This window comes from Gavia stellata, chromosome 24 (assembly GCF_030936135.1).
Source record: "Gavia stellata isolate bGavSte3 chromosome 24, bGavSte3.hap2, whole genome shotgun sequence".
NCBI lineage: Eukaryota > Metazoa > Chordata > Aves > Gaviiformes > Gaviidae > Gavia > Gavia stellata.
The window spans coordinates 8,681,907-8,694,064 of record NC_082617.1 but is presented as its reverse complement, the minus strand read 5'-3'; the positions used below and the strand labels follow the sequence as shown (position 1 = coordinate 8,694,064).

The 12,158-nt window shown below is 43.6% G+C and overlaps 1 protein-coding gene across 3 annotated transcripts in view; it reads left to right on the top strand.

The window, feature by feature from the left end:
- AK8 (adenylate kinase 8) overlaps window positions 1-8,019 on the top strand; it is a 72,583-nt gene extending 64,564 nt beyond the window's left edge. For 2 of the 3 annotated variants that reach the window (XM_059828803.1, XM_059828804.1), the window contains exons 12-13: window positions 4,800-4,880; window positions 7,474-8,019. In XM_059828803.1, the coding sequence (XP_059684786.1) occupies window positions 4,800-4,880; window positions 7,474-7,720 (328 nt within the window). In that variant the 3' untranslated portion in view covers window positions 7,721-8,019. The remainder of the gene's footprint in view (window positions 1-4,799; window positions 4,881-7,473) is intronic. The other variant, XM_059828805.1, reaches the window with a different exon arrangement.
- The last annotated feature ends 4,139 nt before the right edge of the window (window positions 8,020-12,158 follow it).

Below are 12,158 nucleotides of genomic sequence, written 5' to 3'. Positions count from 1 at the left end.
AGGAGTCAAGAAAATAAGGGGAAGATTAATAGCTTACTATTTTTAAAGTTGCAGTTTCAACTCAAAGGTTTAAATGCCACATTAAAAGTGGCCCAGTGTTGTTTGGTGTTGGGGTTTTTTTTAATTCAAGCATCCTAACTTTATTGCAAGGCTTGATCTGGCCCTGGTGTAGCTGCAAGCAGGTCAGTAGTCTCTGTTTTTAAAAGCCAGCTAGGGAGTTAGGATTCTGTCTCAGATATCATGTTGCATTGTCTTTTCATCCTTAAATGAAAGCAAGGTATGAATTCAATTAGATTTAATGGTATAGGTCAAATTTCACAGACAATAATTTTACGAAAAGGGCTTGGCTTTGGGCACCTCTCCACCAGTGTCAATCCAGGGCAACTCCAGGTAATGGGAAATGCCAAGGACGAGAATCTGACCTGAGTAAATAGCTCAAGTCATCATCTGGATCCATCTAGGTCAGCCTCATAAAACAGCTATGTTTAAATTACGGGACCAAAACTGGTGGAAGGTCGTGGCTTACAGGCAGAGCTTTAGTTCTCTTGAGATGTGAAGGCAGCTGGCAAGGCAGCGGAGCCATCCTGGAAGGTGACTGTCAGTACGCAGGAGGAGTATGCTTTAAGGCCAGCTCAGTGATACAGAATTCATGCACACAGCACTTGCTTGTCTTATGGCAACACTCATAATTTTTCCATTATAGGTGCTTTGAGTCAGTGACATTATATCCATAAAACAGGAAAACCACCACCAAAAAAATTCTCCTGAGAACAACTCTGAGCACTGTCGATTGTTAATAACTTGGATTAACTAGGTTGGTTGCCATCTGGAACAAATGCAGTTCAGGATTAGACGAATGCTGTTGTGTAGGTCAAAAAACCTTTCTTCACTTATTGTATGGTTGTGAAACATTTTTTCCAAAAATGCTGTCTCATGATCAGGCATGAAATAAAACTTCTGCCATCCATACTTTTACCTTCTCCTCTCCCTGTTTGGGAAGGGAAGCCATCGGGATGCCCAGGTGACTTCTAGCATCTTAGACAACGCTGTCTGAGTAGTCAGAAGCCACAAGCGATTGGGAATACCCTTTTGGAATGCCAGATGGCTGGTAGGAAAACAACATTATATTCCAGCTGTTAGAGGCCTTATATATTTCATCGTCATCCAAAGGCGACTAGTTCTCATTTGACTAGGTACACAGTGAAGGTGTCATCAACATTATTAATTTGTTGGAATTTAATTTCTCTAATGTATCTGAACGCTGTAATAGATTAGACAAGTGATGTTAAGTACAGTGAGGAAGAGGCAGGATTCTGACACAAGATTGTTTTTTTTTTCTTTTTAACATTTGTGTTCACGCTTTTATTATCTGTGAAAGCTAGCTGACAGGACTGGACCTTCCCTCACATCCCTCTCCTGGGAGAGAGAACAAAGGAGAGGGGACAGAGCTTTGCTTACGAATCACTTGGCTTCAGTCCTGCATCTAGCACCAGTGTTGTCACTCAGTGGTAGTTAGGGGGACATTTGTCCTCAGAGACCCGGGCTGAGAGGTTCTACCGAGTTACACCCCACGGAGCACCCATTTGTAACTGGATGCCAATGATTTTTGGTTGCCGCTAGGTAGGTGCTGAGCCCGTGATGCAGAAGTGAGGATTCTTGGTGCACCTCTGCGCCGGCCTCCCCGGAGCTCACCTCGCGTTGCTGCTGATTGACGTTATTCACCTGTTGCGGAGCTGAACTAACAGCTTGCCAACTCTGAAAGAGAAGCTGCACTAGATGCTAATCTAGCAGTAGAATGTAGTATACTTTGATATGAGGCTGTGTTTCCTTGCCTCCCTGTCTACCAATTCTGATGACATCTGTTTCATATTTCCTCTTGATAGAAGTTCTGACACATTACAACATACAAAGCCTGGCTGATTCCTAAAGCGAGCTTTACAGAGGATGCATTTATGTGAAAAAATTACACTCAGTATGTGAAAGGGGCCAAGCTTTGCTTGGAGATGAATCCAGTACTCATAGGGAGTGGTTCCAGTTACTACTGTAAATCCTGGTTCAAGGTCGTGGATGCAGCCCTCTATCTTACAAGGATTTCCAAGAGAAATCCAACAAACATGTTACCTGGACAGTTGGAAGGTCAAGTTTGTTATGTGATCAAAGTCATAGCAGCCTGGGAGACGGACATGGGCGAAATGTTGTTCAGAAATACCTTGAGGAGCTGAAGGAGATGTATCACATACCCAAGGCTAACGCTTCACAGAAAGTGCATACATGTAAATAGGCTTTACTCATGTACTCAGCCCCCCTCCTGGGGCTGCATAATAGACTGTGTGTGGTATGTGTCTCCTTCAAAATTATAATAAAGCTTTCTAATTGGAAGTATTTTAAGTCTAGACAGTAGTTCTGTCAGTGTTTTTCCCCTTCATCTTTTTTTCCTGCTTCTGAACGATTTTAAACTGACAGCCCTGGGGACTGTTGTTTTCTCTTATCTATAGGAGATGTACGGTATGGCAGGGTAAGGCATCCCACCTTCCACTGGAAGGACCATTGGATTAGGAGTTTGTGCTGTTGTATAGTATATTCTGTGTGTGCTGTTATACAATGCATGTGAGAAAAAAAAAATCCATATTAGCAGGGATGTCTATACTCTCCCACGTCTTCCCCCTACACTCTTCTTTAATGGTGACACCAGACTGGATAATAAGAAGCATCTCGTATAAAAAAGAAGGGAATCTCAGACAAGGCTTTCAGAGTTCATTTTGTTGGCAGCTTTTTAAGTGGAGTTTTTTAGGCTCTTCTGTTTCAAATATCATAATACTTTTCGAGTTAGTAACTATGAATTACGACAAGCTTTCTTGATATGCCAGGTTATAATCCTTTAGTGGGTTTGTTTATTTCAGAATATAATAGGAAGCCGTATCAATTATCATGACTGTATAAATGTTGTTCCTCTCTACTAGAATATTCATCTTGAGACATATCATCAGATGTTACCTGTTCTGACAATCACGTTTTTGTGCCATTGTTGGGCAACAGAAACAAAGAAAAACAAAATGTTAAGAGTGTAGGGGATAAAAGAGTGTTGAAACTGTTGTTCTTTTCCTGTCTTTGGAATCTCCGAGATCTTGAATGTTTTATTCCTGGCTGTTATTTTGTTACCACAGTGTGAATAGAAGTCATTATCTGTAAACATTTGAAAAGAGAGGTGATTTTCATAACTTTAAATCCTACAAAGGATTCTAGTAATCTGCTATGTGCATGCCAAGGTAAAGCTCAGCCTTTCATCTGGTCTGATCCCACCCAGTCAGTGTAAAATGTTCCTTTGGTGAATGTCTAAAGCATACAGTATCTTTTGTGAGAGGCAGACAAAAACGAAAATAGGAAGCCTAGCCTTGAAGGCAGCAGCAGGAGAAAGTGTATTATAAAGAAAGATGTATTTACAGCCTTCAGGCTGTGCTCGGTTGGTAAAAGTTTATTTTTGTAAGTTTTCAAAGGAAACCTTATTTTTTATTTTGTTCTGAATTAATGACTGAATGCGATCTTTGTCCAGATCTGCTTTAGTCTCCAGTAGCTGGGGGACAGGGGACTCAAGTCTGCTCATTCTCAACAGTTTGTTGAGAATTTTCTGCTGAAGAGCTTTTGAACTAGAATATAAAATTAACAGGACCACTATAATGAACCAAAATGCCAAGGAGGAGTCAATGTGAGATGGGCACAACAGTTTATACGCAACAGTGTAATGTGACTGGGCTCAATACTGGGGTATATGGTTTTCTGGTTCTGCATCCTTGATTCAAATCAGGGCTTTTGTGTAACCTGTATGAAATGAGTTGGCAAGTCCCACTCCATCCTCTGGTGAAAAGCTGTTTATAGCATGGAACCCACACCACTGACACTGAGGGTCTGACTTGTTAAGATGCTGAGCAACTGTGTCTTCTTCAGACTCAACAGGAATTGCAGATTTGGATCTTAAAATCAAGCATTAATATTCCCTTTTAGCAGTCTCAACAGTAAGGCTGATTGTCGAGTGGGTTATGCCGTACTGAGCTGCCTTCCATGTCCTGGCGCTGTTCTCTGCAGGTCAATGCTAACGGAAGGGAAGGGGAATTGTCAGCATCGTAATGCGGCACATATTAAGTCTTATTCCTCATTCTGCTTTTAAGGATGCAGGACATGAGTGGGAGATGGGAGGACTCACTGTGGGGCTGTCTGGGGAGGCAAGGGCAAAAGAAGTGGAAGTGCGCTAAACCAGCAAGAGGAAAATCCCTTTCATGGGCACCGAGTTGGGCAGTGCTGTTATTAGGGAAGAATGCATAATCCTGGCAGATAAGCTCTTTTTCTGTCCTTGACAGGAACAGTAGCAATTTTTTATTTACCTTTTGCAGAATGTCATTGTGATTGTATTTGCTAGTTGGGTGGAGAAGCTGGATCCAGAGGAAGTTCAGAGGTAACTGCTGGATTGTGAGCAAGCTGTGACAGACTCTGAGATCGGCTCCAGCAGTAATTCAGTCACTGGTGTCCACACTGGATTGTCCGTTAAGCCCTGTCAGTGCACACAGCACCACACATACTGTGTGTCAGAGCTTCTGCCTTCATGAGCTTGGAGACTAAACAAGATGTGAGAAGAACCAGAGCAGAGAGGTCCTGTGCATATGTTTTCTGATGCTGCAGTTTTGAGTGGTACTGTCACTTCCATGTTTGTGTGTGGCATTTGTTTGGGTAAGGATTAACTCATACTCTGAAGGTCACAAGTGATGTTCTCAGGATGTTAATGCGCTTAACTGTTATGTTCTCCATAGGGTATTTTTCTTTCATCTCCCATATGAATCCATCATGGAACGACTGTCTCAACGGAGGATTGATCCCGTCACTGGGGAAAGGTTAGCACTTGTGTCTGATGTTTAACATTTTTCAAGACTGCCAGCGAGATGAAAGCACCAGATGGACTTCATAGAAATCTAAGGAAACTCAGGAATATTGTACTCTTGCTTAGGGACTTCTTAAAAGAAAAGTTAAAACTTTCATAGCTACTGGAGTACCAACCCACCTACCTGCTGCAGCAAGCTCCTGTTCTCAGAATAGGGCATTTTAAAATCTCGGAGCCTGAAATCTACAGTAGCAAGTAGCTCAGGTCTAACATTTTAATGGTAACTAAATTGGTTCGTAAAAGAACGCTGTGGGAAGATGTCTGAAACCTAGCCTAAATGCAGATGGTTTTCAAACATTCCCATGGGAATTTTGAAGGCTTCTCAGCTGGGAAAAATGGAAAACTTGCTGCATTTTACTTCCCCCAGCTCCTGTGATGGTTCTGTCTACTGTGAGATATTAATGTATTTCCTGCTCAGTAGAGCAAACTCATTTGAGTCACTGAGTTGGGTAAGACTGAGTTCTCAAATGTGGCGGTTCATCTCACTGGCAGTCACATCACCTTGTTTCACCAGTGACCTTCAGATTTACTGTCTTCTCCATCCTTGTTCTTTGGGGAACAAGTAACAATGAAATATCTTTCTAAATACCTGCTGGAATTGGTGTGGATTTGCAACTTCACTTGTGCTCTGTTTTTATGATTCCCCACACTTAAATTTTAAACCCCTACTTTACTTACCTAATGGTTAAATGAATCCTGTTGAATCAAAGACAGATACTGAACCCGCAAAGAATAAGGCCGTAAATACGGGATTTGTCCCAAAGTGATACATGATTATTCAGACATCTCATTCGAGGTGTAACATTAACTTGTGACAGCAACAGCGATTTGCTGTAACTGTTCTCTTTGTTTTAGTAATAAGTGATGCAGTTGTTCAGAAGAAAAGAACAGTATGAAGCAAATCATTCACACAACTTTGCATTTCTTATCATTAGGATTAGCCTGTTCAGTATCTGCTCCAGTTAACACGCTTCCTTCTTCCAAACTCTGGGTTTTATTCCTTCCAAATTCATTGTGAATTGAATTGTTTTAGATGCTGTATCTAATCCTCAGCATTATGTTAAACCTGCACCGCTGGCTACAGTGCAGTGAAGAGGGTGGCCTTCAGCTGTGCTCTAAATAACTCTAATGTGGAATGAGCTCTGTCCACATCACTGTACCAGCTGGAGCTGTAATGCAGTTCTGTGCAGAGGCACAGAGACTCTGCTTCTCTCCTCAGTTTTGCATCTATCCCAACAGTTTCAGAAAATTTGGCTGTCCAGGAAGAGGGATGAGCTGGTTTTGTGTTAGGGCACAGGAGATGTTTACTCAGAAGTAGAATTACCACGGCGGGAAATTTAAATACATGTTTGCAAAAGAGCCTTTGGCAATTATTGGGAGCCTTTGGCAACGCAGAAACATTGTCAGACCTCTTTTTGGTGTCAGCTGTCTGGGCGGACTGAGCTGCAGGACTCCGGTGATGAAAATCCTCTGTCTTGCTGAAGCCCGCTGACTGGTTGAGTGAACCTACAACTGTGCATTCAGGGAAGCCAAATTCTGCAATTTGGAGATTAGAAATAACCAAAACCTACCTCAGAGCAAATTAACCTCTTTTTATCTTCAGCTACTATAAAAAGATGGTAGCAATTATATTCTACCTGGTATCTGCCCAGAAATAGAGACCAAGGTAGAGTATTTGTGTCTTCTTAACTTCTTCCAGTGATCTTTAGCAATAACAGTGTTAACCCTACTCGTAGTGGCTTCTGAGGAGGAAGCATACCTGTCTTTCAAGCTTGAGCTTGTGGTGATTTGAAGATGGTGTTGAGCGAGGGCTGTGCTTCCACTACCCTTCTGCCATTTACCTGGAGCACTCAGCCACATGCCTGCTAATTGGAAATACTTTGAAAATGTAATATTGGTGATCCCAGCCCTGTTGCTGCATTTTTGAATCTTGGCAGGAAACTCCCCAACATCTGAGAGCCTTAAACACATATTAAGTTACAGGTCCTTCTGCAATGCCTGGACACAGGGCTATGTTCGGGCTCACCGGTTCAATGCAGAGAAAGCACTCCAAATTTGGCAGTTTTTTCCTGACTAATGTCCAGCATCAGCGTAACAGTAAAGCACAGCAAAGATTTTTAACAGATGCTAAGGTTTAAGGTTAGGTTTTTTAGATGCTCTTTTTAAGATAGGAATCAAAGATTACAAGTAAAACGTGTTACCTTGGGATTGGATCTGGAACAGATCTGGAAATGCTTCTGAACCTGGAGCACTGGGCATGTAACAGGGATTTCTCCACACCTTGTGTGTAGTATATAAACACCAGCAGCACTCTCTCTGTGTCACCTCAAGAGAAACTCTTGGCTTTTGAGTATCCAGGATTCTTGAGAGCAGGAATGACAGGTTACTTGCCCTGAAATTTCTAATCATTGTTTTAAAACCCCAGCCTAGACTAGAAAGAGGCACTTCCAAAGAACTGGGATAGGCAAAAACATGGAGTATCTTAGGAAATGACCGCTGTGTCCTCAGCTTGAGCTGAAGCAGTTGCATTTGTATCTCATCTCCAGATACCACACTACATTCAGACCAGCACCCACACCAGAGATCCAAGCCCGTCTCAGGCAGAACCCTAGAGACAAGGAAGAAAATATTGAGAAGCGCGTGGAAATCTATTACAGAAATGTCAAGGAACTCGAGGATTTTTATGAAGATGCCTGTTATGTCAATGCTGACCAAGACCCTTACGTTGTCTTTGAGTTTATAGAAAGCTGTATCGTTAAGCCCCTTCCATGCAAAAAATTAAAAAGCTTGTAATTAATGAGGGTGATTTCTGGAACAGTTGATTTTAAACTTTTCCCTGTAATGTTTGCAGTCGGGTCACTGAAGTGGCAGGTTATCACAAGTGAAGAGGAAGTCAGCCAAGCTGTGTTAAATTGGAAGCTCACCAAGGCTGAGTGAAACACAGCGAGTAAGAAATTGTGCTTTGGGGGAAATTTTTTCGGCTTTTGTTTTGTGATCCAAGGTATGCAGCACTGTGGCTGGGGAAGTTCCTGTGTTTAACTGAAGTATCATTTTCTGATTCTGTGATTCAGTGAATAGTAGTTTTGTCTTAACTATGTAATACCCATGAAGCCAATTTGGAGCATTAAAGCTATTAGATGCGTTTGTGTCTTAATTCACCCACTGCTCTCCACCAAAACTACACAGGCACTACCTGTCTGCCTCACTGTCACACTCACCTGCAAGCAAAACCAAAAGCAAATAGAAAAGCGAAGCCTGCAGCTCTGCAGTGCACTTTCCCCAAAGACAACTGCAGTGCTTTGAGGCCAGGGTGCAGAGGTTTTTACTCCCTTGTTAACCCAGATTGCTGAAAAAGTTCTGACAGAACACTCTGCAGGTGCACCGGCTGTCCCCATCACCCTGCAGAAAAACTCAGAACAACTGGAAGAAATATCCAGGGCTGTAGAAAACCGGTTGCAGGTTCATCACTTTCAGAACCCAATTAAGGACATAACGAGCTGCAGGAGCAGGTAGGTTACTAAATCCTGTTCTCCTCTGGGAGTGAGGTTCCCAGCCTGTGCTTGCCCTGACTGAGCTGTGGCTGGGCAGGTTGGTGCCCCAGTTTTTTCTTGCTCTGGCTGGATCTGGCTACAGTAAATGCTCAGGTAAGTCTTTTTTAACTGGAAAATCCTTGATGAAAAGCACAGCACTCTGTTAGCTCCCTCAGACTCAGCTATGGAAATGCACATCCTCAACGCTTCTAAGGAAGGGGCGTGATCTGCTGTTGTGATTCAGAGGAGCACTGAGTTTGATGCCTCTATTATGTCTCCCTCTATTTCTCCCTTGTGTATGAGCGTGAATTCCCCTTGACCAGGGGATGGGGAGGAGCTTCAGCTTTCCCCTGGAACCCTCTGTGTCTGGGAAGATGTAGGAGGCACGTGCCTTTTCCTTTCAAAGAGGACAGGCCTCCAGGAGCCTTTTGGTTTTAGATGACTTCTCCCGTCCTATTGCTGTAAATAACTTTGGGTCTTTGTTGCTGCCTTTGATCGTGCGTGTGTGGGTCTATGTGCAGTGCTGTAGAGATGTACATGCCAAATTTCCTCCTTGCACCTGTAGAGTAAATGCAGGTGGGAAGACCCTGGTTATCCAGATGGCTATGGGAATATTGTATTATTTTGGGGGAGTTTAAGGTCAGAATATTCTATACCTTTGGGGAGTTTGGTGAATGGAAATTGGACTTTCCGGTCTTGAGTGCAGCTTTAAAAATCTCAGGATAAATGTATTTGAAATCTAAGAAAGCCAAATCCTCTGGCACCAGCAACACAAGCTGAGTCCTCTGTGCCTCTTGTGCTGAGGAATTCCAGCTCGTAGTGCCAGGCTGCGGCAGCGGCTGCTCCCGCGGCACGGGGCCCAGCCACAAACCCTCGTGTAAAGCGGGGCAAGGGCATTTATAACAGTCCTACCTGTTACAAATGTGCTGTTTGGTAACCTACTTGGGCAGCTGTTTTTTAATGCTAGCGCTATAAAGATATGCTGTAGCATTCATGCATAATTGGGAGCCCTCCTATTAATAATACATGGGAAGCTCATCTTGCTAATATCACCTTCATCTGAGTGTTCCCACTAAATATTTTGATAGATGAAATGGACAGAGAGTGTATTTAAATACTGTTTGTACTGCAGCTAGGGTACAAAAGGGACAGTGCATCTTTAATTAGACAGGTACATCTGCTTAATTAATTTAGCTGTAAAGCCCTTTTTCCTCTTCATTCTTTCATCTATATGCGGACGCTATATTAGTTCCGCTCTGCTGGTTCCATAGAAACTGAGAAAAAGAGCTCGTCTCATTGAGATGCACTTGGCATGTCTGGGTACGGAGTCTCAGGTCAATGGTCAACCCCCAAGGGTTTGCAGCAGGCCTGAAGCGCAGAACGTAAGGGTTAGCAGAACATGCTAATACTCATGTAGAACTCTCCCTCAGAAACAACTAAAACAATTGACATTCATTTAATTACTGTAAACGAAACAGCCCCTGCATCGCTTTGCATAGTAAAGCCTGTTAATATCAAAAAGGTTCAGTGGGTGGAAGGAGGAATTAGGCTTTTATAATTGGAATGCAACACTTGAAAACCAATTTGGTAACTATGCTTGATTTTATTAGCATCTTATTCTGGTAAAACAAATGTTGAGCAATGAGAAAAACAAGGTGAAGAGGAGGTTGTAAGAACGCAGCAGGGACCAGACGTTACTTATTGTACAGCTTGCCCAGTTCTGAAATGGACGTCTTTTATCATTCCGCTTTCCGAAGATGCTTTGCAGAGAGGGCTGCTTGGGGGTTGTGCTATGCTCTATATATTATGCTGTTAATTACGTAGTTCAGCAACAAGACGAGTATGTCCAACTGTTCCACAAACTTCTGTGCCCACCTGCTCCAAACAATAGATCCTTCAGTGCACTGTGGTGGAAGGATGCTTGAACACCCCCAGGCAGGACACCCAATCCTCCAGCACCGTCTCTGCAGGGATCCCCTGTAGCTCTTGAAAGATTTCCCCTGCCGCCTCCTTTGGTTTCTCACCTTTCCCTGTAAGGCTTGGGTGCTGCTTGGGTGATGATGCCAGCACAAAAACCTTAAATGTAGCTGGTTTTGCCATCATCCATTCACAAGGCGCTGTGGAAGATGCGGGACTGTAATGAAGGATGGGCCAGCAAGGTGTTCATACAGGTCCTTAAGATTGGGTTTAGGGCAAAGAGAGGCTTGGCAGGTGCCTGTGCCTCACTTCTGCTTCCCAGAGGGGCAGCTGGAGCCGAGCTGATCTTATGTAGGAGCGACCTGTGGTTCCAACCCTGTAGCTGCCCACCTCTGTCACCGTTGCCAAAACTCAACCTGAAAGGCGACTCTTGCCTTGTCATACATAGTTCACACAGAAAATTGTCTATTCCTGCTACAAGCAGGCTCTCCTGGGTTAGTCTCCTCTTTCTGCAACAAGAGCTGTTTGATTCTGTGGAAGAAAAGGTGATGTCAGGCCCCTTTCATCAAAGAAAGTTGGCTCTTCAGCAGAATTGTTTTCTGGAGCTGGAGTGCTGCCATGCGGCAGTTCGGGAGGTCGGGGAAAAGAGGGGCTGAGCCTGTGCTGGTGAGGAGAAGGGAATGGCTGTGTGGCTGAAGGGCACCATCGGACCCCAGGTCCTCTCCCAGGCTTTACCACCGGTGTTCTGTGACAGTGGCTGCAGTGAGGTTTTAATAGTTAAGCTATTCTATATTTTTAAGTGTGAAGTCTTAACACTGAAGGACTGAGTGCTTAACTACACTGCTCCTTCTTGCCAGTCTCAGCTCTTGGCACCCCGTGTCCCTCCCAGGAATTCAGTCCCTTAAGATACAGACATTACAAACAAGTACTTTATTTATTTATTTAGAATAAAAAAGGAGCAGGATTACAATGCTACTGTTGCAGTATACAAAACATTCATCCAGGTTTGCTTCACGTTTACAAAATATGCCATATACACAGCATCAGTATTCACAGCAACTTTGTCAGACCCTCCCATGAACTAAGTCTCAAAGGAAAAATCCAGAAACTGAAGAGTAAAACTTAACTTTGCTTTTCATTCAGCCTGGAGACTGCGTGGTCGGCCAGCTACAACACCCACACCCCAGAACAGAATCAAAGTAGCATGAAGAGATCAACTAGATTAGTGGAGCAATTAAATTAAACTCTCCTCCGAACAGTTCCATTTGGATGGCTCTTGGGTTTTCCCTTTCCAGGGCTGGCCTCCTAGTTTCGTGTTCAACAGGAATGCCGTAGGGCTGGCACGGCCCTGTAACTCCTGCTGTAGGCGCTCAGCCGTGCGCGAGTCCTCCTGTGATGAAGGTGCAACATTCACATTTGGGTTGATTCAGCCGCAGCCTAGGACAGCACAGCGAATTACTCCACTTTCTGCCCCGAACTGCAGTGTAGTTAATACTAGTAAGTGCCCCATGTACCGGCTGCATTGCAGCAATGAAAACAATCATCCACAGGCAGCTGTGACACTCCTGAGGTCACTACCCAGACCATGACGGAGCACCAGGGGTTCCAGATCTTTTGAGTGGAGAGTGCTAAGAACCGAGGTCGCTTTAAAAAACAGTGACAGAATAAGAATATTCCAACTGACACCAAGGGTCTGGGAACATCTCCAGTGTAAAGTATGAGTTAGAACTGAGTACAGCCGAAGATTAGCACAGACAGAAGTTTAAGTGAGAGTATGTATACAA